At 59.2% G+C, this 26,214-nt stretch overlaps 2 protein-coding genes across 8 annotated transcripts in view; one reads left to right on the top strand and one right to left on the bottom strand.

Annotated features, from left to right (window-relative positions):
• The window catches only part of KCNG2 (potassium voltage-gated channel modifier subfamily G member 2), a 71,524-nt gene extending 59,996 nt beyond the window's left edge, over positions 1-11,528 (top strand). The window contains exon 4 of the mRNA XM_047086358.1: positions 10,714-11,528. Coding sequence (XP_046942314.1) covers positions 10,714-11,508 — 795 coding nt within the window. The 3' untranslated portion in view covers positions 11,509-11,528. The remainder of the gene's footprint in view (positions 1-10,713) is intronic.
• Positions 11,529-16,099: 4,571 nt separating this feature from the next.
• The window catches only part of SLC66A2 (solute carrier family 66 member 2), a 52,976-nt gene continuing 42,861 nt past the window's right edge, over positions 16,100-26,214 (bottom strand). For 3 of the 7 annotated variants that reach the window (XM_047086475.1, XM_047086477.1, XM_047086480.1), the window contains 3 exons: positions 25,772-25,988; positions 17,649-17,751; positions 16,100-17,238 (listed from right to left, as the gene is read on the bottom strand). In XM_047086475.1, coding sequence (XP_046942431.1) covers positions 17,092-17,238; positions 17,649-17,751; positions 25,772-25,988 — 467 coding nt within the window. In that variant the 3' untranslated portion in view covers positions 16,100-17,091. Of the gene's footprint in view, positions 17,752-25,771; positions 25,989-26,214 lie in introns of all 7 variants that reach the window. The other 4 variants (XM_047086476.1, XM_047086478.1, XM_047086479.1 and 1 more) reach the window with 3 other exon arrangements.

Raw genomic sequence — 26,214 nt, 5'->3', positions numbered from 1 at the left:
GCCATAAAACTTTAAGAAAAGAAAAACACTTTCTGAGGGAAAAAGCCGTAATCGTACACCACTACCTGGGGCCAGCAGTGAACAAGATTTCCATTATCTTAATAATTCCTGATTTTACCCCAGAATGTGACAAAACTATTTTTGAAGGAAAAGGGTCAGGGGTGTGGCGGGGGTGGTGAGGTGGGGGAGGTAAGGGAACCAGATCCCGAACGCAAAGTCAGCATAAAAGTATGAAGTTAGTATGCCTGTAAGGAGCCAGATACACATATTATGAAATAAAAGTACGGAAATGACTGTCAGAAAAACCGAGTAAAATAGAAAATTATTGCCTCCGGGAGGTAAGAGTTGGGGTGAGAGTACTCTTTTTTCCAATAAGCCTTTTAGTATTTACCGAGGTTTTTTTTAATTATACACATGTGTTCGTTTTGTAAGACAATTAAAATTAAAAACATGTTCAATCACCAAAACTCACTCAAGAAGACGTGGATAGGGGCACCTGGGTGGCTCAGTCAGTTGAGCATCTGACTTGGGCTCAGGTCGTGATCTCACGGTTCGTGGGTTCAAGCCCCGCGTCGGACAGCTAGGAGATGAGCCTGTTTCGGATCCTGTGTCTTCCTCTCTCTCTGCCCCTCCCTCGCTCGTGCTCTGTCTCTCTCTGTCTCTCAAAAATGAATACATGTAGGGGCGCCTGGGTGGCGCAGTCGGTTAAGCGTCCGACTTCAGCCAGGTCACGATCTCGCGGTCCGGGAGTTCGAGCCCCGCGTCAGGCTCTGGGCTGATGGCTCAGAGCCTGGAGCCTGTTTCCGATTCTGTGTCTCCCTCTCTCTCTGCCCCTCCCCCGTTCATGCTCTGTCTCTCTCTGTCCCAAAAATAAATAAACGTTGAAAAAAAAAATTAAAAAAAAAAAATGAATACTTGTAAAAAAAAATTTTTTTTAATTCACAGTTTAAAATCTTTGAAAAGGAAGACTCCAGTCTTAGTGGTTTCACTGGTGAATTCTACCCAAAAATGTAAGGAAGAAATAATATCAGTTCTGCACACTATCTTCCAGAAAATAGAAGAAGACAGAGTACTTCCCAACTCACTCTGTGAGACCAGTATTATCCTGGTGCCAAACCAGACAAAGACGTTGCAAGAAAAGAGAAAATACAGACCAACATCTCATGAACATAGAGGCAAAACTCCTCAACAGATATTAGCAAATCAACTGCAACATATAAAAAGGATACCACATCATGACCAGGATGAGTTTTCCCAGGAAAGCAATCCGGGTTCAACATTTGAAAATCAATCAGTATAATTTATAATATTAACGCACTGAAGAAGAAAAGTCACGTGATCATCTCAATAGCTGTAGAAAAAGCATTTGAAAAAATTCAGTATCCATTAATGGTTAAAACAAAAACTTTCAACAATATCGAAATGGAAAGGAATTTCCTTCACGTGATCGAGAACACCTGCAGCTGATGACATACGCAGTAATGAAAGATGGAACCCTCCCCCCCCACCCCGAGATCGGGAGCAAAGCCTGGCAGTCTTGCACTAGAAGTCCTAGCCAGTGCAATGAAGCAAGAAAAAGAAATAATAGGTAAATGGAAAGAGAAAACTGTAGATTTTTAAATGCATGAAAAAGCTTGAAGAACAAGGACGTGAGTACGCTCACATGCCATCCAGCAGCCCACTCTGGGTCTTCACCCAGGAGCAGTGACTCGTGCATCCATCCGTAGATCTGTACAGGAAGGTGCGTATGGCTGATTTGAAACAGCCCCAAACTGGAAACCACACAACGCACACCAGCAGATGTGACAAACGTACGTGCGTACGTGTGCTAGTCAGAGACCAAGAACAAACCACTGATTCCCAAACAACATGACTGAGTCTCCGATTATACTAAGTGGGAAAAGCCAGATGCAAAGATCTGGCATAATTCCATTTCTGGGACGTTCTGGAAGGGGCAAAGGGCGTCAGTGATTGCCACGTTGGGGTGGGGACAGCCTGGCTACAAAGAGGTGGCACAGAGATGGCGGGGACCACGGTGGTGCTCGCGGGCCTCGACGCATGTCCGGAAGGAGCACACGTCCTCCCACGTAAATCCGTGGGCACGTGTCCGCTGTTTCCTGAGAACCCATTTCCCAGACCAGGATTTCCAGGTCAAATGTACACACACTTTGAAGGCTTTGAAAATATATTTGTGAGAATTTGTACAAATTTATTCTCTGCCCAGTGACCGGGGATCTACCTGGAACCACCCAGGGCCTCCAGACCCCTGGCCTGGGGGAGGGAGTTCAATCTGTGTAGCTACTTAGGGGAACAATTCAGCAATTGCTGACAAACGTGAAAGTGTCCCACCTGACAAAGCAGGAAAGCCCTAGACAAGCTCTAGCAGGTGCACACGAGAATATTCCCAGTTTCGTTTGCCTGTGTTGGGTTTTGTTGTTGTTGTGCGTTTTGTTTGTTTCGGTGATGGCGAGTGATAACATCTACCTAAGGTTTAAAGACATGTTCCCAGTCTGATGTTCGGCTCAGTAGTGCCTGGACATACAGGGACACGGAAGTTGCGGAACGTGCTAGCTGAGCTGGCTCCCTTGTAGGCAGCTGACCTTTGATTCTTGAGCCACAAGTCACTGAAGGATGCCAGTTCCTATCCTAGAAAGAAAACCAAAGAAAAATAGGACGGACTCACGGCCCAGGGGCTCAGGTGCCAGCTGGGGTGACTTTGTTCCCTGCCACGTGCTGACTTTGAAGGTTGATACCCAGACCCGGGCGGCCACTGGGGAAGGGCACACAGTGTCTTGTGGCCTTTCACCGAGAAGGGAAGTTTGCCAGTGAGGAGCCCAGTGAGGGTGTCCAAGCCCGTCTCCGGAGGAGGGGTCGGGATGACCGTGGGGGCTCCCGGCAGGAGGGCTCTGCGTCGCGGGGCTCAGAGAGTTAGGGCCCTTCCGTTACCTTCAGCCCCCGCTGGGAGCAGGCCTGTGTGCTGACTCAGCCGTGGCTCCCAACCTGCTGTCCCCGAGGATGACCCTGCACTGGGGCTCTTTCTTTCCCCCAACCACGGGCCTATCCCCACGTCATGGACCCTTTCCACAGGCTTCAGAGACCCTTGGGCCTCGCCTTCCCCAGCAACCACCACCCCCACCTAATGCCCCCCAGGCTTCCTGGCGGTGGGTCCAGTGCTGGGGCCGTGACCTCTGGCCCCGGCCTCATGTTGTCTGGGCCTTGAGGCCGGGTCTCCTCTGCCTTTGCTCTCCTGGTCCTCAGCCCCTCCCCCACAGCCTGGATGCCACCTGCTCCCTGTCGTTGCCTGGGGCCAGTCCTGGCAGCGGAGGCCCACACCGGCCTTGACCCTCCTGAGTGCAGCATAACCCACAGCTCCTGGCCGTTCCTGCAGGGGTGTCCACTCCGCGCTGCTCCAGCCGCCCCGTTACCACCCCCGTCTGGGCTGGGACCGTCCCCCCGACCCTAACGTCTCCATCTCCGGACCCCAGCCCTCCTGCCGCTTCCTCTCGTCTCACGCTGCTTCCCGGCTTGGCTCTCACCTCCCCGCCCACGTCCCTGCCTCCATCCACAGGAGCTGAGGCCTGGCCCCACGTGGCCCAGACATCCCCTGCTTTTTCCACCTGTCTCCCAGGGCCTCCACCCGCCTGCAGGGGCCCCTCCTTCCCGACACATGCCAGCTTGACGCTTGCACCCCTGATGAGAAGCCCCTGCACCTGTCACTGGCCCTCTTGGCGTCCACCGGCCCCACGGCACCGTCCGGCACGTGTCGGCAAAGGGAACTCACTGAGGCTTCGTCCTCCGCTGCGGCTGCCGTGGGGCCGGGGCCCCAGCGCGGCAGCCGTGTGGCCAGAGCAAGAGAGCTCTGATTCCTGGGATCCCCTTATTATCACTTTATATTCCTGCGGGGCTGGGAGGTGAAGCACGTGTGGGTTCCGGAGCCGCTTTACCTGCGCCCGGGGGCGGCGGGGAGGGGGTTTGCGCATATGTGGGGCTCTCTGGCACCTCCTGGCACATGGGAGGCGACGTGTCCCACATGCACACGTGGAGGGGGTGTGGGGGTCAAGCGGCCCCCACACTCCCCGGGGGTCTGCAAGCACCGGTGCTGCCCAGACCCATCTCAGGGTTTGGAGTCCGCTTTCTGTCCATCCACAAGTGTCTGTACCAGAGTCCCTGCGTCGTCTCCAAGACCCCAGGGCCACAGCCCCCTCCTCTTGCCCCCGACAGCGAGCGGACGGTCAGAAGCCGTCGGCTGGACACCCCATCTAGTTCCCGAAGGCCAGTTCCCGAGTGGGAGCAGGGAGTGACCACAACAAAGAGACAGACGGTGTTTTGCAGCCTAGAGCCAAGCAGGCAGAGGTTAAAAGGCATCGACCCAGCTCCGGCAGAAAGAGGGCTCCGGGGACCCCAGCCCCACCGGGGCAGGCAGGGACAGCCAGCAGGCCTGTGCCGCTCAGCAGGGCTGGTGCGCAGACAAACGTGTTATATCCATTCGGGTGCGGTTTGTGACCTGGGCACAGCTCCACACGTCCATGAAAACAGAAGCAGAGGCCGGACAAGGGCAGATAATGAGAGGGAGCCGTTCAAAACTCGGTGAGCCACGCCGAACGTGGGTTTATCTCTGACCCGATTTTGCCCAAACAGGCCAGATGTGTCAAATTATGATAAATCAGGGTCTGTTTTCTGGGTTAAAGTTCCAGAAATAGCTCCTTCCAATTAACCTCCACGGCTGGTCCTTAAGCAGAGGGCAGCCGGGGGCAGGGCTCTGGTGGGCTCTGACAAGCTGTGTCATCTCGAACCCACCGGGGTCGGGCTGGCTTCAGGCGAGCATGCTGGGGTCACTGTGCATGCGCGGGGTTGGGGGACAGCCTTCCCCGGCCACCCCCCGAGGGGCCCAGGGTCTCTACATCTGCTCCTTCTGAGCATGGAGGTCACGCTCGGACGGGGACTCATACAGCTGCACTTGGCCGGCCGGGGTGGCGGGGGCTGGGCCACAGTCGGCCCAGACGGATGAGGGGCCTCATGGGGGTGCGGGTGGGGCTGGGGCCGCACACACCGAGCGTCCCTGTGCCGTGGTCCTCAGACTCCTGCCTTCACCTTCCAGACCCGGCTCTGGGCCGGACTTCAGCCACCCTCCTCCGCCCCGTCCCGGGTCCTTCCACAAGCTGGGACTTTTCTAACCACACTGGCCCCGTGGGCCCCGGCCGGCCGTCTCTTTACTGAAAACTTGTCAGTCGGGTTCCCCCTTGGGTCCAGTTTTCCCACTCCTGAGGCCCCAGGCTCTCTGACCAGCCCGGGTGCTGAGGTGTTGCCCTGGGGAAGTCCCGTGACCTCCCTGAGCCTGACCTAGCTTGAGCCTGATTCCACACCGGGGGTGTGACAGCGGGACCCCATCCTGGGGAGGATATGTCCCCCAGGCTCGCCTGCCCCCTGGGGTTCAGGACTCAGAGCCCTTCCGCCATCGCCATCGCCATCGCAGCCTCGACTTGTCTGCCATCGGATAAATAAGCATCACAAAGAGCTGGGACAGAACTCCCACCCGAACCTGGGGGCAGGGTGGCTCCGGGAGCAGGGGTCCTCGGTGCCTCGAGCGCCAGCTGGCACAGAGCAGCGCTGGGGAGGCCTGACCGAGCCCGTGGGATAACAGCGGCCACGGTCGGCTGCTGGTGATGCCAAATTCTGCACACCTGGGACAGGAGTCCTGCAGAAAATAAATGGGAGCTGGCCCTGGTCCTAAGGAACCTTCCGGAAGGATGAACGGCAGACGCCCTCGCTGTGTCCGTGCCCCCAGTCGCTGTGGACTGTCCTCCCACCAGGCCTCGCCCCTCGAGTGCCCTCCTGCCAGGACCTGTGCCTCGCCAGCCGCCACCGGGTGAGCATGAGCAGAGCCAGCCTGCAACACCGTCTGCGGGGGGAGAGCAGCTGGCACCCCTCCCCGGGAGCCCAGCGGGTGATATCCCCGCCTCACTGGTGTTCTCCAGGGACCCGGGATCTGCAGGGCTGAGGTTGACAGGTAGGAGCAGGTGGAGAGGCCAGGGCACCCCCAGAGCATGGCTGGGGCAGCAGCCCTGGGGCGCTCCACGTACAGCAGCCCCCGATCCCAGCTCTGCTCTCTCCATGCGACAGAGGGACACAGGCACAGGGGCTGACACGACGCCACAGACTGGACACTCTCAGGCCCCCAAGCTGTGCCACAGACCTGTCCACAAAGAAGCTGGGCCCCTCCAGTCAGGCTGCAGCCCCCGCTTGTCTTTAAATCAAGGGCAGCAGAGACGCCACAGGAGTTTCTGGGACAGGCGCAGCACCGTTGGCACCTGCAGTGAGCTAGCTGTCCACTCCCGAGCCAGGATGGGCCAGGTGACCCCTGGGAAGTCTCTGGACTGGCGGAGACACCACCGGCCCTGGGAGGAGAAAGCTTCTTGGAAAGATGGGCCGTCGAGGATCCCCAGTCGGTGGCCTGCACACCCCGGGAGAGGGTCCGAAAACCCCTTCATCTGGGCCGAGGCACCACGGCCTCTGTTCGGGACAGACCTGCCAAGTGGTGTTCAGGGGACTCACGCCTAAGCTGTGCACCTGCAATCAGGCATGTGGAAGTCAGAAGCAGCGAGCGCGTGGCCATTATTTCCAGTCGCCAAACAGAGACGATGAGTAATGAGGCGGCTTGAGGCATTGGGCTCTGACAGCCCGTTAATGGAAGGGCTGAGCTCTGCTGGGTGCACACACACCGCCTGAGGCAGTGAGCCTCTGGCTGCGAGTACAGACTGGAGACAGGTTTGCGGGAGCCCAGTTTGCCTCGGGTTCCTTGAACACCCACGACGAATCGGCGCCTGGCCCTGGACATACGAGACAGGACTTGGGGAGAAGCCCTGTGGGGTCCTACTCACCGCCGGCCTCCAGAGCGCCGAGCTCAACGCTACGGTAAATGTTTGCAGTGCGTAAAAACTGATCGCAGCCACCACCTGCCCCCATTGGAAGCAGCAGCAGCTGTCTGTGGGTGACAGAAACTCGCCAGGACTGGCCCCCTGGAGAGGGCTCAGGAGCTGGGCGAGTGTCAAGTGCGAGGGACGTGAGCCAGCGGGGACAGCGCGAGGCCCCCGTCCCCTCTCTCCCCCAGCACGGGGTGGGTCCACGAGAGCACGCGGGCATCGGCTGGGTCTGGCGTGTTCTCTCCAGCCCCCGGGGAGGGGGTTCACTCCAGGTGGGGGTTCAGGGTCAGAGGTGAGACGGGGCCGGACCAGGGCCCGCCAGCAGCTGGGGGCTTGCAAAGGTCCGCACGTTCTGCCTTCCGCCGCATCAGCAGATGTCCGGGAAGGCCCCGGCACTGGGACCCCCCACACACTCAGGTTTGCCTAGAGACTAAGTGGTCTTTCAAGACAGCTTTACCCATCTATAATTCACACGCCATACAATTCACCCATTTAGAGTGAGCGATTCGGTGGTCTTTAGTACATTCACAGCACTGTGCGCCCATCACCACAATCTAAGTTTTGAACGTGTCTATCACCCCAAGGGAGACCGGTGCCTCTGGCACTCAGCCCCCTCCCCCCCCTCCCCCCACAGCCCTGCGCAGCCACTAATCTGTCTTCACGCGTTCCGTGTCCTGGGCTCCGGCGGGGGCAGCATCAGACAGCAGGCCCTCCGTGGCTGGCGTCCTTCAGGTCACATCTGTGAAGATCTGCGCGTGTCGCACACGAATCGGTACTCGTCCCTTTTGATGGCCCAGTGGTACCCACTGTATGGATTCAGCAAGTTGTGTTTACCCTTCAGTCCGCCGGTGGACATTCGGGTTGGCTCGTGCGGCACCCCACGGCGAACACCGGTGCACGCTTTTGTGTGCACATGTGCTCACCTCTCTTGGGCGCACACCCAGGAGTGGAATCGCTGGGGCATGTGGGAATGCCATGTTCAGCTGCGCGAGGAGTGCCAGACTCTCTTCCAGAGTGGCTGGACTGTGTCATGCCGCGCCAGCTGTGCGTGAGAGCCCCATTTCCTCCACGCCCCCCAACACTCGCTGGGCTCATTCCGGCCGTCCCGGGGGGAGGGAAACGGTATCTCTTGGTGGTCTCAATTTGCATTTCCCTGATGATTAATGATGTTGAGCATCTTTTCACGGGCTTCTTGGCTGTTCGTGTATCTTTCTCAAAATGTCTATTCCTTTGCCCATCTTTTAATTGGGGCTTTTAATTGTTGAGTTGTAGGAATCCTTTATATATTCTAGACACAACTCCCTCATCAGATGTATCACTTGCAAATATCTTCTCCCGTCCTCTGGGTCATCCTTTGCTTTCAGATGGTGTCTGTCATAGTTGCTCCAGCCGCTGTAACAAAGGACCACAGACCGTGTGGCTTAAACGATGGAAACCTATTTTCTCACAGGTCTGGAGGCTGGAAGTCTGAGGTCAAGGTGTCGGCAGGGCTGGGTTCTCCTGAAGCCTCTCTCTGTGGCCTGTAGACACTCTCTTTCCCATGTCCTCCGTGTGAGACTGTGCCCTGATCTCCTCTTTTTATAGACACGTCAGTCATGTTGCATTAGGGCCACCCTCGTGACCTCATTGAACTTGAGTCACCTCCTTGATCAAGACTCTATGTCCAGGGGCACCTGGGGGGGCTCAGTCGGTTGAGCGTCCGACTTTGGCTCAGGTCGTGGTCTCGTGAATTCGAGCCCCGTCTGGGTCTCACTGCTATCAGTGCAAATCCTGTTTCCGATCCTCTGTCGCCCTCTCTGCCCCTCCCCCACTCATGCATGCTTTCTCTCTCTCTCTTTCTCAAAAATAGGTAAAACATTAAAAAAAAAAAAAAAAGATCCTGTGTCCCAATACAGTCCCCTTTCTAGGTGCTCTGGGTCAGGGCTTGAACATACAGATTTTGAAGAGTAACAATTCAGGCCGTTCAGTGTCCTTTGAAGCCAGAAGTCTTAAATCTTGATTAAATGTATCTATTTTGTCTTGCTTGCTCATGTGTTTGGCGTCATCTCTAAGAATGTTTTGCCAAATCCAAGGTCATGAAGATGCTGGGATCTTCAGCCTAAAGAGCTTCCTTCCGAATTTTTGCAGGGCAGCTGCGCTAGAAGCAGATTCTTTCAGTTTTTGCTTCTCTGGGAAAGTCTGTATTTCACCTTCACCCTCGAATGACGGCTTTGCTTGGGTACAGGATTCTCGATGGCCACCTCTCCCGAGCCCTTTGAACACGTTTCCCCATGGCACTCTGGCCTGCGCTGCTTCTGCTGAGACGTTAGCCTGATCCGAGTCACTTTGCGAGGACACGCTGCTTCTGCCTGCCCGGGATTGGGGTAGGGGGTGGGGCGGCTCTGCATTTAGCCTGCTTGCGATCGGTGGAGCTCCCAGGATGTGCAGGTCACTGTGTTTCCATAGATTTGGTGACTTTTCAGCCCTTATTTGTTTCTAAAAGCGTGTGTCTCCGCCTCCCTCTCCCCGCTCCTTCCGCACTGGCGTTTTACGAACTCGCCCCACACTTTTCACACTCTCCTCCGTCCCCCTTCTCTCTTCTCGGCATAATCTTCTAGTTCACCAGTTCATTCTTCTGACGGTTCACATCTTACTGTGGAGCTCCTCCCGTGATATCTACTTGTACTTTTCAACTCCAAAATCTCCATGTGGTTGTTTTAAAAAGTTTCTCCTTGTTGATATTCTCCATTCGATGCAATGGATTTGTCATCGCACCTTTCACCTCTTCCCTCTGCCTCTGGTTCCGTGAGCACATCGGTGACGCTCCTTTGAAAAATCCGACACTGGGGCCTCTCAGAAACAGGCAGTTTCTGTTGCCTGATTTTTTTCTGCTGTGTGGATCATACTTTACTGTGTCTTTGCCTGACATGATTTTTTCATTGGAAACTGGGCATTTTACATAGTACACTGTAGCAGCCCTGGGTAATACCCCCCCCCCCCCGCCCCCGCTTTTTTTCACGACTACTGTTATTTGCCCATTTGTTTAGTGATTGGCCGGATTGTTTTGGTGGAGTATATCCTTGCCCTCCCCACACACCCAGACACACACAGAGCTGAGCCCCTGACGCTGCCCCTCCGCAGGCACAGTTTGGGGACGCCCACGGTCTGAATGGCCTCCCATTTTCCTTCACTACCACCCACACGGTTCCGGAGAACCCCTCGAAAGTGGAACTTCTCCCTACCGTGTTACAAATGAAGCCTGTGCAAGAAATGAGCTGCTTTGCGAGCCCGCTTCTGCCCCCAGGCAAAACCTCCGCGCCGGGGCTGGGGAGTTGGGAAGGGGGGCTTTGGTGACTTCCGTTCTCTGAGCTGAGGGCGGGGCGCGGAGCGACCCCACAAGCCCAGGGACAGGGCGCCCCTCTCCTCAAGCGCACTCCCCCGGGGGAGCCCCGTGGCGCTGGGCAGTGGGGTGTCCTCCCTGAGCCCGGGGTGGGGGTGGGGAGGGGCTCCTCCTCTCGCCTTTTTAAGCGAAACTTCCTCCATTTTCTTGAAGAGACGTTCCATTTGCAGTTTGCCCCGGGCCCCGTTTGCAGAGGCTTCAGTGACGTCTCCCAGCGCGCTGGGGGTCGTGGGCAGAGCTCCTCGCCCCGCCCCCGATCTGGAAGCCAGCCGCCGCCTCCGGCGGGATCGGGACCTTCCGGCACAGGAACCGCCACGCCCCCCCCCAGCCCCCATCGGCGGCGCTCCGGCGAGGGTCGGGGTCCCGCCGGGAAGGGCGGCCCGGGCGTGACCCCCCGCCCCCTCTCCTCCGCAGGGCGAGTGCTCCCCCAAGTGCCGCAGCCTGTTCGTGCTGGAGACGGTGTGCGTGGCCTGGTTCTCCTTCGAGTTCCTGCTGCGCTCGCTGCGCGCCGAGAGCAAGTGCGCCTTCCTGCGGACGCCGCTCAACATCATCGACATCCTGGCCATCCTGCCCTTCTACGTGTCGCTGCTCGCGGGGCTGGCGGCGGGCGGCGCGGGCGCGGGCGCGGGCGGCGCGGCGCTGCTGGAGCGCGCGGGGCTGGCGCTGCGCCTGCTGCGGGCGCTGCGCGTGCTCTACGTCATGCGTCTGGCGCGCCACTCGCTCGGGCTGCGCTCGCTCGGCCTCACGGTGCGCCGCTGCGCGCGCGAGTTCGGGCTGCTGCTGCTGTTCCTGTGCGTGGCCCTGGCCCTGTTCGCGCCGCTCGTGCACCTGGCCGAGCGCGAGCTGGGCGCGCGCCGCGACTTCTCCAGCGTGCCGGCCAGCTACTGGTGGGCCGTCATCTCCATGACCACCGTGGGCTACGGCGACATGGTGCCCCGCAGCCTGCCCGGCCAGGTGGTGGCGCTCAGCAGCATCCTCAGCGGCATCCTGCTCATGGCCTTCCCGGCCACGTCCATCTTCCACACCTTCTCGCGCTCCTACTCGGAGCTCAAGGAGCAGCAGCGGCGCGCCGTCGGCCCCGAGCGGGCCCCGCGCGACGACAGCACGCGCTCGGCCCCCGCCACCGAGGACGGCGCGCAGGGGCCCGGGGGCGGCCACGGCTGCCGCCCGGGCCCGGGGCCCGCTCCCGAAGAGCCTCTGCAGAAGTAGAGCCTTCGCCTCTCCTCCCGCCCGCCGCGCGACCCGGCGGGGGAGGGGAGGGGGGGGACGGGGGAGGGGAGGGGAGGGGAGGGGAGGGCCCGCCCCGCCCCGCCCCGCCCCGCCCCGCCCCGCCGCCCCGCCCCGTACGGCCGCCCCGCGCGCGCGCCCCCCCCCCCCCCCCCCCCGCGGGCCGTCCACTGCATGTCGCTCGAGCCAGCGAGGTGCGGGCGAACAGCGCTTCCAGCCCGGTCGTTCCCTCATCCGCTTTCCGCCTTCCCTTTGGAGCTCGGCCTCTGGCCCAGAAACTCCGAGCTTGCAGCAAATGCCAGAAGGCTCTGCGGCCGACCCCGGGCGGGCGGTGGGGGGGGGGGAAGGGGCGGGTAGGGGAGTTCCCTGAGGAGCAGCCGGCCGCAGGGGTCTAGGGGCCGTGCCCCACCGCGAGGGAGCCCCTGCCTGCACATGGCGCGCTGCTGAAGCCCACACCCCCGACAGGGACAGGGGCAGAGGTGTCACATCCACAGGGCCACCCGCGCCCAGACCTCTGACCTCCCTCCCGCAGGCCAGCTCCGTGGGGGCTTCCTGGACCCCCCCCCCCTTCCCCCCACAGGCTCTCCCTGAAAAAGACTCAGCAAAGCTCAAGGCCTGCATGCTTCCCGGCCCTTGTGCTGGCCTTGGACGTGCTTACCCTCCGGGGTGCCTCAGGAACACCCCCTGGTTCTCCAAGGGCCGTGGGGGAGGGGCTGGGTGTGCAGCCGCTGGAACCCCGTCCTCACCAAAGCATGAGCCTGTTTCTGCTGCGGGCATGAAGGAATGGAACTTTCCGAATCATGTTACTTTGTACTTTTTCATGTTAATGAGTCGGGCCATGACATGGGAGACACTGCTGCCACAGGCCCCTGGGAGGATCACCCGCAGCATCCCCCCCCCCCCACCGGCCGCCCCGGGACCTGCTGACACCCGCACCCACCCTGCCACCATCACAGCTTTGGCAGGGGCCCTGGTGCGAGGCCAGAGCCAGGACAGGCTGGGTGGGGCTGGGGTGGGACCCTTGCTCTGGGGACATTGCCCAAGATGCTACCGCAACCAATAAAAAGTGCCACCTCTGCTGCACATACCTCTGCTGAGTTCCCGTGGGCGGCACCGGCGTCTGCCTCAGGCACAGGGGCTCCCAGGCCAGGAAGGGGTTTCCTGCCATCGCAGGGAGGTCCGTGTGTGCAGATGGCGGGGCATCTCTGCCTGGACAAAGCCCTCGCATGCAAAGCCGGGTTGTACCCCTCCGAGTCCTACCGCAAAGAGCCCTGTACCTAAATCTGCAACCACACTGTGACACCCACCCCCCCGGGGGGCTGGTCGTTCTCTGGGAACCGGGCTGGAATAGAACCCGGGGCTGGAACTGCAGGGTTTACACAACAAGCCCCAGCTCTGGGGCGGGGTGGACTGCCTCTCGGCAGACAAGCTTCCCCTGTATCTGCTTCCTCCTCACTCCCAGCCTCACTTCCACACACTCACAAACACACAAGTACCTGGGCTCCACCGCTGGAGTCCATAGGTCGGTGTCAAGCGGGCAAGGGCAGTGAGGAGTAGGGAGGCTGAAATAACGGTCCTACCAGCAGCCAAGAAACGTTCTGGGATCGGAATGAGCTGAGGGTCCCCAAACCACACGCAGGTGAAGGCTGTCTCCCACCGTCTGCTCTCGCATGGATGCTCACACCAGCTCCGAGGCACAAAGGGCCCCCTTGTATCAGATGGGACACACTCTGTCCACAGACCAGGCCATTCGCACCCGGCCTGACACCTGCCCCCCAGCCCAAGCTTCTCCCTGGGGCGGGCTCCTGGCAGGTGGGAGGCTGGGCTCCTGCCCTGGAACCCGCACTCCCTGGGGCAGGCTCCCCTGCTCCTTCCTTCCTGGGTCCACGTTCTCAAGCAGAAGCCAGCAGGGCTCTGCCAGGAGAGAGGGCAGGGAACTGGGGGCCAGGGGAGCCCCCCTGAGTGCAGGCTCTCGGCAGACTGAACCCGGAAGCCTAGCCCCGCCTCTTCCTGACGTGCCAGGTTAGCTGAACCCCCAGAGGATGGGGCTCGGGAACCCACAAACACACCAAGGGTGGCCGCGCCCTTGCAGTGACAGCATTGGGTCTTGCTCAACCCGGGTGCCGTAGCTGGTGCCCGCGGGGTTCCCACGCGTGGAGGCCACACTCAGGGTGCCCACCCCTCTGCTCCTCGTTTGGCTCGGCTGATGAGCCCCCGGGGGCAAACTGCTTTTTCCTGTGCCGTGGGGCTCGCTCAGCATCACCACGAAGACCTCCAGAAATGACCCGAGTTGTCTCTCCAGGACCAGGTCAGAAGTGGTGGATGGCCTGAGGGACCTGTCCCCCGTCCTCCTCGCCCGGGGCCTCAGTGGTTCTGTGGGTGCCCAGGAGTTCCCCCCCAAGACTAGGAGAGCCCGTGGAACACCACAGGTCCCAGGAAGGAGGGGCACCTGTCAGCCGTTCTGCGTGGGGTGCACTTTTCCCAGCGAGCCCCAGGTTTGCTTTCCCCTCCCCCACGGTACCAGCCACCCCGCCTCCCCACCCCCCAGCCCCATCGCCGTCCCTTCCACACAGTCCGAGCTCCTGCCGCTGGGCGCCGGGCAGGCCTCTGCTGCCTGTGGCCTCACTTTCCCCCTCTGGGTCAGGGACCGGGAACTCGCCAGGTCCCCACCAACTGCCCCCTCACACACTCTGACAAAATCTGTACTGAAACGTCTGCTGTGGGATAGAATTGTGCGAGCCCTACACGTGACGCTGACATCGCCAATCTGTTCGAAATGCGCAAAGGCAATGAAGGGGGGCAGTTTGGAAATGTGGCCGTTATCACCTCCAGAATTATGCGGAGAGCTCTGTCCAGCTCCCGGAGTATCACTGACTCGGGAGGCAGGCTCTGACACCAGGTTATGATCACTGGTCAGTGACTTGTCCCAAACCAGCAGGCCAGCCAGGGGCCTCTGGCTCACCAGAAACCGTCCTGAGTGTGTAAGGGGTGTGATTTGGGGCCGTGACGTTCCAGAAACCACCCCCCTTGCCCTCGGGGCCGCTTTGTGTATATACAGTGCTTTCCCTCTTGCACCCGAGCCCTGCCTCGTCCCCCCACCTACACCCATCACACCCACCCGCTCCCCCCACACCCACCCTGGCTGAACTGTGTGCCTCTGGACAACCTGGAGAACTGTGCGGGCCGAGCACGGCAGCCCCAGGACGGAACCAGCTCCGGCATCGGTGTTGGGGAGTCTGAAACCCTCCCCCATACTTGCTGCCCAAAAAATCCCTACACACTTTGCTTTTGGGAAAAACGCACCCCCCCGCCCCCACTCTCTCTCTCTCTCTCTCTCTCTCTCTCTCTCTCTCTCCAGTCCTTGGCCAGCTGCAGACTGCGACAGCACAAGTAGCCCCAGAGCCGTGGGCAGGGCCACGGCACATTCACAAGCCTCCACGTGTGTAAGTTCTCCGAGGCCCAGCAGGATGAGACAGACCGTGGCGCTCACCCCGGAAGCTGCGACAGCGTCCCCGCACTGCTCCCACCTCCCAAATGCGGTCCTGTCAGAGGAGGGGCCGTGAAAACAAACAGGAGGCTTAAGGCTGCGGAGGGTGGCCTTCACCTGTTTTTAACCGGGGCCGTTCAAACCTGTGCCCTCCCCCCGACAGACAGCTGTGTCCAGGAGGGCTCAGGGCCCGTGCTGTCCCGGCCAGGGCGACAGTGGCCCCGTGGCTCTCCGCTCCGAGAGGCTCTCTGCTCGGAGACTCCTCAGAGGGACACGGCGCTCTCTCCGTGCCACCGCCCTGCTCGTCCGTGGAGCCGCAGGAAGAGGCCGCAGGCGAGTTTTCAGGAACACAGATGGGTTCACAAAAAAGACACCTTTGTATATTTTGCCGCCTTTCATCTTACCGGGGAAGTTTTCACTGCATGCATTAACTTAATTAAGTTCATTTTAGGAAACACACGATCAGAAAGCAAATAAAAAGCCACCGCCAGGCAGGACTGTTGTCCTGCGGCAGTAAGCGGCCCCCAGGGCCCACGCCGGGGATGTCTGCTGCCGGAACGGAACGAGGGCCACACCTGTGTCACCACCTTGGCTCGGCCCAGACCAGACTCACTCTCAGACTAGAATCCAGGGCTGGGGGGTGACGCATCCCAAGACTTAAACTATCACTTCCACGTACCTTCACTTTGTGTATCGTTTTGACATTTTTTGTATCTTGCCCCCCAGTGTAAATTGTCTCCAAGAAAAAAAAGAAAGTTGCTCAGTGCAAACAGCTTCGTCCCTACTTGCCATACAGAACTGTCGATTATTCATGAGACACAGCCCTTGGCCTAAAACAAGGCACTTCCCGCCCTTCCAAAGCATTCCACGGTCGGGGCCCCGCCGGCACAGGGCCGTCACCGGTCCGGGGCTGGCCTGCCTGGGGAGGGGGCACCTGAGCGAGCAGCCCGGGTCTCACAAGGACAGCCGCACCCCAAGGAAGGGGCGTCCACCCTTCCCTGGAGACCCTGAGGTGAAGTAAGGGCGGGGACCGGTTCCTCCCTCTGTCCTGGGCCCTCGTTCCCGAGTCCATTCACGAGGCCACACTGGATCCGCGAGCGGTTTATTGATTCACAGTCACCACACTGACAGAACGGAGCGCCCCCCCACCCCCCACCTGGGCGCGGCCGGTCACCACTGCAATCGGTGACGTTTTAATTCGGAGGCAATTACTGCTGCAGACATGTCCCTTCATTTTTATAAACTAAGCATTTCCAGGTCATCTCACAGGCCGTTAACTCGGCAGGATCCTCGCTCAAACACACAGGAGTTTTTGAGGAAAACTCTGGAGGAGGGAACGGCTGTGCACAGCAGACACCACTAGGGCTGTGGCACCCCGGTCAACCCCCGCCCCCCCCCCAGAGCTGCCCCTCTGCCCAGCAGAAGGGAAGCCACGTGGAAGCATCCAGAACACAGGCTCTGGGGGCCTGGGAGCTTGCCCAGGGCCGCTGGGCACGGCTGAGATGCTCACGTGACAGTGAAGGGGGGAAATACGGGGCGACCAGAGTCACCCAGCAGCCCCCACCGCAGCCAGATGCAGGGGATGTGGAGGACCAGGGGCCCGGCCCCCTACCCCGGAAGGTCACCCCAGGCCTGAGGGCCCAGAGTGTGGGGTGTGGGACTGGCTCGGCAGCAGGGACACGGGCCACACGTGTCCCCACTCCTGGCCCGCAGGCCGGCCCTCTGTCCTGAAGATGGAAGGCTGTGTGCTGCAGACACGTGCATTCCCCAGGATACAGGGAAAACGCCCCGCGAGGCAGCCCTCCTTGGGGGACCCGGTCGCGGGCCCCTGGCTTTCCCGGGAGCACACGCGGGCCACCGGCACCCCACCACACCCCTGAGCCCCAGCAGGGTCCACACCGGCGCCTGCCAGGAAGAAGCCAGCGTAGCAGTGAGGCCCAGGGGGCCCACAGGACAGCCCTGGGCCCCACTGCCGAGCTGACGGCCGAGTCCTGAGTCCCATGAGGCGGCTGCACTGCAGGTGGCCCCGAAAGGGCCAACTCTGGCCGGATGATCAAGAATACTCGTGACGTGCGTCCTCACGGCCTCCTTTCCACATGCGTCAGGCGGGCTCTGCGCCCGGCCCTTCTGAGACCGGGCTCTGCACTCCGGAGGGGCTTCACGGTGTCCTCTGTCCTGTCGCGGCCCCAGGTCAGCCTTTCCCGGGTTTGTGAGCACGTTCTAGGCTGCAGACAGGCGTCTTGTGAGAGGAAGGAAGAGAACACTCGCTTTTCCATCGCCCGAAAGCAGCTGCGGCCCGGCCCTCGCTGTGAACCCCACTGGCGCCCGTCCTCGGGGCGGGCGGGCACAAAGGCCGGCACCCAGGCCCCCCCACCGGCCCACCCCAGACCCACAGAGGCTGACAGAGATCCCGACGGCTGAGACCCCTCTGGGGCCACGGTGCCTGCCCGCCCCGACGGGGAGGCCGGGCGGCCGGGCGGCGCCCGCGGCTGGAGACCGCCACGCGTCCTGGTCCTCCTCCCCGGCTGCCTCAGAGGGCCTTGGCACTGGCGGGGTGCGCCGCGTGGGGGGCGGGCTTCGGGGGGTGGCGGGCAAACGCGTAGGCCTGTCCCAGGATGGCCAGGTCCACCAGCACCTGCAACAGGCCACACACGGAGAACTGCAGGGGCGCGCCGTTCAGCAGGAAGTAGGCGGTCTTGAAGGCGTCCCCGCTGGTCCACATGAACACCATCTTGATGCTGTGGAGACACCAGCCAGGGGTCAGGAAACAAAACGGGCTGGGGGCTCAGCAGACGGGGCGGTCGGGGGACGCCCGGCCCCAACCCGTCCCTCCCGTCCCTCCCGTCCTCGCCATGAGGGCCCCGCGTGCCCCGCCACGGGGACAGGGAGGCCCCCCGGCCGGAGGGGCCTCGGCCGTGCGGGGCGGGAAAAGGCCGACACGGCGGCGGGGCCCCCACGGCCTCACAGGTGCTCTGCCCCTCGCAGACGACACGTCTGTCGCGTGCCCCTCAGGAGACTCGCCGTGGCCTTAGGACAGGGGAGACCACCCCTCCCCACGCTGCATCCCAGGGGGCCGACCAGGCAGGGGCAGCAGCCACAGCCACAGGACTTCAGGACGGCCGCACTCGGCCACAGGAGCCTTGCCCAGGACAGGTGGTGGCCCCCTCAGCCTCAGCTTTCTCTTCCTGGCCGCGGAGCCCCCGGTCTGCACCCAGGGGACAAAAGCAGGGGCTGCCAGGAGGAGCGGAGCAAAGCCGGCCACTCTCGGAAATCCCTGCCCGGCCAGACCCCCCCCCCCCCGCCACCCGAAAGCTCACTGGAGGGTGATTCCCCTCCTGGTCATGGACGCCGACCCCCCTCAGACACCTCAGACCCGTCTGCAGGGGGACAGGGACCCTTGGCGAGTAAAGAGGGAACTGTCACTCACGTCACTGCCCACAGCCCACAGGCACACCACCGAGCCCTGGCTCCCCGAGCGACGAGCGGAGCACCGCTGTGCCTTCCGGCGTCCGCTATGTTTAAACCGGACCACCTCCGCCAGCAGGCCGAACCTTCTCCAACTAACGAAACCAGGCCACAGAGTTTGGGGGTGGTGCCACCAGGCAGCAGGAAGGACGGTGAAGTTCCCCAAGCAGACAGGGTGCCCGTCAGAGCCGCAAGCACCAGACCGAGGAGAACTTACGTCGAGGGCGAGGCAGGCGCTGTGGGCTCTTGGAAGCGGGCACTCCTCCACCCCGGAGCCCTGGCGTTCGGACAACCTCAAGCCCCAGGCTGGTTCTGACAGAACCGGGGTGAGGAGCCCCGTCTCCTGAACCCCAGCGCACGGAGGCAGCAGGTGCTCAAACACTGCTCTTGGTCCCATCCTCCGCCCGCTGAAGTGTCACACTGGCCATGCAGAACCGACGGGAAGCGGAGAAATCTCCTGACCTTCCCGCTCACGACAGCCTGAGGTTCTCCGGGACGGCCGCTGGGGAGATGGCCTGAGGCCGAGCTCCATCCAGCTTGTCTGTGGGCAGGCATCCACAGCGAGACAGCCCACGGATACATCTCACGTGGCCTGTAGTGTTGGCTCACGTAGTATTTCAAAATGTTTGTTCTGAGTTAGCTGATAACTAATTCTGCGTTTTGAAAATCCAGATTTATCACATATAACAGATCTTTTTCCGGCTGCTTTCCACATTTAACGTTGGTTTTTAGCAGACTGTGATGTGATACATGTTTGGGATTTGCCAAACGTCTGAAATCTGTGTTTATCTAACATCAAATTTGGAAAATTTTCGGCCATTATCTCTTTAACTATTTTTGTCTGCTCCACACTCCTCTCCTAAACTCAGACGACATCAACGTTAGATCTTTTGGTCCTGTCCCTACGTCCACTTTTACCCCCAGTTTTTCTCTGTTGTTGAGAATGTACGATTTTTATCGATCTGTCTTCAGGTTCAGACTCTTTCTCCTGTTACCTTCATTCTGCTACTGAGCTCACGACGTACATTTTTATTTGGTTTTCCGTATTTTTTAATTTAAGATCTTCTATTTGGTTCTTTTTTATAGCTTCCACGTCTTTGCTGAGATGTTCTGTTTTTCATTCATCTCCAGAGTGTCCGCTCTCGCTCTCTAGAGTGGTTTCCAGCGACCGCCGTGCCTCTGTCACCTGGTTCACGGTCCTTGTTGTCAGCTGGTTCCCGTGTCCTTTGACAGCTGCTGAGATCTTCCTGGTTCCTTCATATGTTGAGTAATTTGGGTTTGTATCCTGGACATTGTTAACATATAATGAGACTGTATGCCTTATTAACCCCTGTGGAGAATGTCGGGTCTTGTGTTCTAACAGCAGCTGATGTGGGCTGCAGGTCAATTCAGCTCAGTTTTCAAGGCCTCGGCAGAGCCGCCTGGGTCCGGACTGTGCAGGCAGCACTCAGTGGCCGGGCTGGGATGTGGGTGGCGGTCCTCCCCAACATTCAGTTTTCAACGCCTCTGGGATGTAGGTTAGGGCCAAGTCCACGCATGCATAGCTTGGCGTGAGCCCAGGAGTCACACGCAACTTTACGGGATCCCTGTCCCAAGATGCTCCTGTCCATCCCTGACTCTGTGCCTCGGGGACACTCCTTTCCCAGGTCCTCTGGCTGGAAAGCCAGGGCTTTAGTGTCCAGGTCCACGTGGTGGCAGGGTGGAGGGAAAGAGCCACAGGATTCCCCTTTACTCTCAGGGGCAGGTGTCTGTCCAGCCACCGCTCACACGGCCGGCCCCAGCTCGGCAGACAGCCCTTCAGGATTGGGACTTGCCTGGGGCTGGGACATAAGAGCAAGGCCAAAACAGCAACGACAACAACCTCGGGCGTCTCCTCACTCTCTGCCCTGGAGGGGGCCCTGCCCCACGCTGGGACCAGTGGAGGAGGCCCCTCGTGCAGCTCTTTCCACCCTACCCAGGGCACAGTGCTGAGTTCCAGGCTGGCAGAGATGGACGGGAAAACGCAACTCAGGTCAGTCATCCATGTGTCAAGTTGCGGTCTCCTTCCCGTGACCTGCCCGCGCCGGCTGACTTCTTGGAGTCCCCACAGCTGCTCCGTGCCTTCTGTCCGGGCCTGCAGTCGTGCTCAGGGGGAGAGATGGGCTTGCCCCGTGCAGCCTCGTGGAAAAGATCCGAGATTGGAAGTTTGGGTCTGCATTCTGCCACTGGCCGCCTTCCCCGACTGGTCCCTGTGGACATTGGACCTGGTCCACCCTGGGCAGCATGGCCGAGGAGCAGGAGGGACGGTGCTGGCTGCTGTGACATTTCCCATGGGGATTTGTCACCTGCGGTAATCAAAACCCTCCACTTCCCACCCCGTGCCTCTCTCTCGGTCTGAACTGTCCTGGTCTGGAGCACCAGCTGGGGATGTCGCCTGTGGGTGACTCGGCATCATGGCTCGGGGCCTCAGTGGGGCCGCAGGGCAGGGACTTGGGCTAATGGCACCCTTAGAACCGGGGGAACTGTGGAGGTGGGGGGCACACCACGGAGATGAGCTGAGTGAGGGAAGCGGGGTGAACGGGGGACAGAGCTGACGGCACGTGGTCCCCTCCAGGCCTGGGCTGGGCCACCAGGAGGCCGCAGGCACCTGCCAGACTGGGGCCCGGGTGCACGGAGTGAACTGCACCGCGGAGGGCCGGCCTGTCCAAGCTGCTCACAGCCCCCACACTCACAACACCACACTTTCCGAGGAAAACCCACAGCCACAAAGCAAGCGCCTCAAGGAGAAGCTCCAAAAGCAAGCGAGGTTTCTGCCACGGAGACAGGAGGGAAGCAACGGGCGCTCAGAGGAAGAGGCTCGTTCCATTCTACGGACTCAGAGCTCAAGGCACGGTCTCCCCCAGAGACACCCAAGTTTAGGAGGGGACTGAGAGACCCTCCTCAAAACACAAGGAATGCCTAACGAGCCACAGAGACAGTTCCAGCTCAGGCAGCAGGGTCGGGCAGACGGCCGGGCTGGAGCCTTCTCAAGTGGGGCTTTGGGGCTGCAGCCAGAGCCGGAGTGACACCAGCCTGGAAAAGCCCTGTGTCCCCAGCCCCTCAGGGCCAGGCCATTCCTGGGGTGAGGGTGCCGGTCCTTCGACGGCCCCCTGGCCAGAAGCCGGCCCCTCCCTCCACTGGTGGCTCGGAGAGAGACAGGACTCCCACAGCGGCACTCCCTATGGGGCAGGCAGAAAATGCAGCTGAGGTCAGTCCCGGGACCCGAGGCCACCCCTCCCCTGGCGCCCTGTCAGAGCCCCTCTGGGTCCTGAGTGCACAGGTGCACGTGCAGACGTGCGGTCACTGCTCAGACGTGAGGTCACCTGATGTAAAGAACATTTTTAGCCGCACAGACCAGACGCCTCACCCAGCCTCGGCCCTTGAGTCAGCTATGGCTCGGGGTCAGGAATGTGACAGCCTCGCTGAGGCCCCACGACCAGCCGCCTAGGTCAAATATTAACCAAGTTGTTCCCGCCCCGTCTGGTGCAGGAGAAAACCAACACCCTGAGCAATCTGCTTATCAGGAAGGAACGCCCCTGTGCAGACAGCAAGGACTCTGACGTACAAGCTCACGTTGTCACCCCAAGACTGTGTGGTGCCCTGCCCCCAAGACTCCCAGGACCTTCAGTGAGCTGTGAATTCCCATCACTTGCAGCAGCTATGGGACGGAGGAGCGAGCCGCAGAGGTCGGGCTATCACTCTTCAGTATGTCCGGGGTGTCTGGAGTGCCACCCAAGGGAGACCCCGACTCCTCCTCCTACACGGAGCCCAGGGTTTCCACCACGCAGGAAGCCCAGCTGGTCGCCTCCCAGGCCCCAGGCCATGTCCTTCCTGCTCAGGCTGGTAGCCTGGGAGCTGGAGTCCCGGTCAGGCCACCAGCTCCTCCCACACCTGGCCATCCCTACCCCCTCCCACTATTTTAATCCCAGCTCCCATTACCTCATTCTTGGCTCCTGCATTTTTTCCTCTCAGACTACTCCTAAAATACCTCTCACCTCATCCTCGCCCTGCCCCACAGTCCAGAAAGCCTCCCCCACAGCACACAGGTCAGGCAGGCCAAGCCCTGTGGCCTCCCCAGCCCTCCCCTCACGAGCCCAGGCCCAGACCTTGCCCTCCTCCCACCCATCAAACTCCACCTGAAACACATCCCGAAAGAGTAGGTTTTTGTGACCTTAGGTCAGACAATGGTTTCTTGGGCATGACAACTAAAGCATAAGCAACACACACACACACACACACACACACACACACACACAAATACGCTGGACTTCATTCAATTTAAAAATCTTCTGTGCTGAAAAGGAAAATATCAGGAAAGTGAAGACAATCCACAGGATGGGAGAAAAAACTTGCAAATCATATACCTGACAGAGTTCCAGTATCCAGTGTAGATAAAGAAATCTACAACTCAGTAATAAAAAGACAAACAACCAAATTTAAAAATAGACAAAAGGTCTGAACAGACATCTCTCCATAGACATATAAATGGTCAAGAAGCACACGAAAGGATGTTAACATCATTAGTCATTAGGGAAATGCAAATCAAAACCACAACAAGATCCCACGTGACACCCACCAGGACAGTGGGGACGTGGGGGAGAGCGCAAGCAGGGGAGGGGCAGGGAGAGAGGGACAGAAGATCCAAAGCAGGCTCTGCATTGACAGGCTGACAGCAGCGAGCCCGATGTGGGACTCAAATTCACGAACTGTGAGATCACGACCTGAGCCAAAGTCAGACACTCGACCAAGTGAGCCACCCAAGTGCCCCAAAACTTTTAGATTTTATAAAGCCCAACATGTATTTTTTATGTTGTTTCCTGTGCCTTTGGTGTCACATCCAAGAAATCACTGCCAAATCCAATGTCATGATGCTTTTCTCCTGTTTTCTTCTAAGAATTCCATTGCTTTAGGTCTTACATTCAGGTCTTTGATCAATTTTGAGTTAATTTTTGTATACGGTGCCAGGTAAGAGTCTAATGTCATTCTTTTGCACGTGGATATGCCATTTCTCAAAACCATTTGTTGAAAAGACTGTCCTTTCTCCACTGAATGATCTTGGCACCCTTTCCGAAAATCACTTAACCACATATGTAAATGTCATTTCGGGACTCTCTAGACCCCTGGTCTATTTGTCTTTATGCCAATAACACACTGTCTTGGTTATTGTACTTTTTAGTTATTTTTGAAATCTGAAAGTATGAGTCTTCTAGTTTTGTTCGAGATTGTTTTGACTATTTGGGGGTCCCTTAATATTCCATATGAATTTTAGGCCTGGTTTTTCTATTTCTGCAAAAAAAAAAAAAAAAAAAATCACTGGGATTTCGACAGGGATTCCATTAAATCTGAGATTGCTTTGGGTAGTACTGACATTATAACAATATTGAGTCTTCCAGTCCATGAACATGGGATGTCTTTCCATTTACTTATGTCTTAAATTTCTTTCAGCAGACTGTTTTGTAGTTTTCATTGTACAAGTCTTTTATCTCCTTGGTTAAGTTAATTTTTTTTCAGAAAAAAAAAAATTTTTAGGTTTACTCATTTTTGAAAGACAGAGAGAGACGGAGCACAAGCAGGGGTGGGACGGAGACAGGTGGGGGGGACACAGAATCCGAAGCAGGCAAGCAGGCTCCAGGCTCTGAGCCGTCAGCACAGAGCCCGACGTGGGGCTCGAGCTCACGCACCGTGAGATCATGACCTGAGCCCAAGTCGTACACTCAACCGACTGAGCCACCCAGGCGCCCCTCCTTGGTTAAGTTGATTTCTAAGTATTTTACACTCTTAATATTACCGTAACTAGAATTGTTTTTGTAATTTCCCGAGCATCCTGCAAGCTGCTCTTGGTGGCACTGGGGGAATTAAGCTGTCGTGTCATTTCCCACATTAAGAAGCTTGAATCTCCTGCCTCTGGCGATGTCTGTGGACTCAGCTTCCTCTCCGTGGATCACGGCCTCCAACCTTGGGCGCTGGCAGCCTCCACTCTGGCCTGCCTCTGACCCATGGAGAGTTCTTTCCCATCACAGAAGTTGAACTTGGAAAATTGAGACACTGTTGGATTCAACTGCCCGGGTATGCCCTACATGCCGGATACAGTAAGTTGCCTACAGGATCGGACCAGTAAACAGTGACAGTGCAGGTGCAGCAAGCACACAGACACGGGCAGGTGGGCTTGGAAGCAGCAGGTGTGGGGTCAACATGAGCCCACTTGAGCACGCTGTGGCCACAAATCAGGTGGTCAGCCTCAGGGAGGCCGCAGGTGCCAAGGGTCCCCAGAGGAGGGGATACCATGCCCCAGCCACCGGACAGGCCTCCCGCCGCACATTCGTATCTGAAAGTGCACACTAGTCGTCTTCGGCCATGCTTCAGTGGAACAGACATCCATCCAGGGAGAAATGGGGAGGGAAGGGCCTGTAAGCCATATCACGGGAGAGGGAGCCAATGCACCTGAGGAGGGTGAGAAGAGGCCCCCAGGGAGGTAGGGTCGCGATGCTGCCTTCACACACACACAACCACCCTGGGAGGGGCTGAGGGTCTGCATGGATCTAGGCAAGAATGCATGAGAGGTTCAGGTACTACTAGAGGCTTCGGAGAGAGCCCTGCACAGCTGTAAGTGCTGCACGGGGAGGGAGCTCCCCATCGCAGGAAGCGAGCAAGTGCCAGAGGAACAACCAGTAGGAATGGCAAAGATTCTGAACCAGCCAATCCGGGGGGCCCCTGGGATTCCAACGGACACCCCGTTCCAATGGCACAGGTGACTCTCATCAGGCCAGGCCAGGGGAGGGCCCTACCCAACGCCTTCAAGACTTGCGCCCCACCGGCCTCCCGTTACTCGGAGGACATCTGAAGTCACGGATGGCATCGGCACACCTGCTCCGCCGTGACAAGAGTGAATCTCATGACACAGGGCCCCCACCGCTGAGTGCACCTCTGTGCTCCGCAGCCAGAGCGCTGTCCCCTCGCCCCCCCTCCTGCACTCGGCACGTCCCTCCCACCGTCATGCTTCAGGGCCAGCCTGAAAGAGCGGCGCTCAGATCCTGCACCGCACACCTGCCTCGCGAGAGGGCCGTGGCCTCCCCCAACCCGTCCCACACTCACGTCTCTGCTCACACACCCAGACATCAAGGGCCAACGTGTTCAAACCTACACTGCTCTTTACCCGGCGGTTTCACGAGCGTGACCGAAAACACGGCAGCCGTGTGCGTGCACATTCCGTTCTTACCAACTTGGAGGCACTGGCACCCACCACTGGGTCCAGCGAGAGCCGCAGGGGCCGCCTACCTCATTCCCTCAGTGGACTGGTGGCGATAGTTGCGGTAGAGCTGCGGGACACCCAGCATGGCCTCGGTCAGCACGGCCAGGAAGCCCAGGGTCTCCACAAACAGGGCCGAGTCGATGGACAGGTACGTGATGTAGCCCGCCACGCCCGTGAAGGCCACGACACACTGCACGTAGTCCCCGAAGCTGCTCCAGTGCCAGAAGTGGCGAGGGTCAAAGTCTAGGGCGAGAGGCGAGACAAAGGTAAGCCGGGCGTACGGGTCAGGGCGCCGTGAGGAGAGGACGTGAGCGGAGCGAGGAGGTCAAAGTCAATGGACGTGAGATGGACGTGGGCCGTGGGGCTCCGTGTGCTCTTGGCAGGGCCCTTGCGAGGGAGCTTCTGTATTAGTCGCCGTAAAGACGTTAAAATCCTTAAATCCTGTGATAGTATAGTGCAGGGGTTGTAC

This window comes from Lynx rufus, unplaced genomic scaffold, assembly GCF_022079265.1.
Source record: "Lynx rufus isolate CCGP_SWC_20201006 ecotype Redwood Valley unplaced genomic scaffold, mLynRuf1.p SCAF_20, whole genome shotgun sequence".
Lineage (NCBI taxonomy): Eukaryota > Metazoa > Chordata > Mammalia > Carnivora > Felidae > Lynx > Lynx rufus.
Note: the sequence above shows the minus strand (reverse complement) of the source record. Positions and strands in the feature narration are given on the sequence as shown.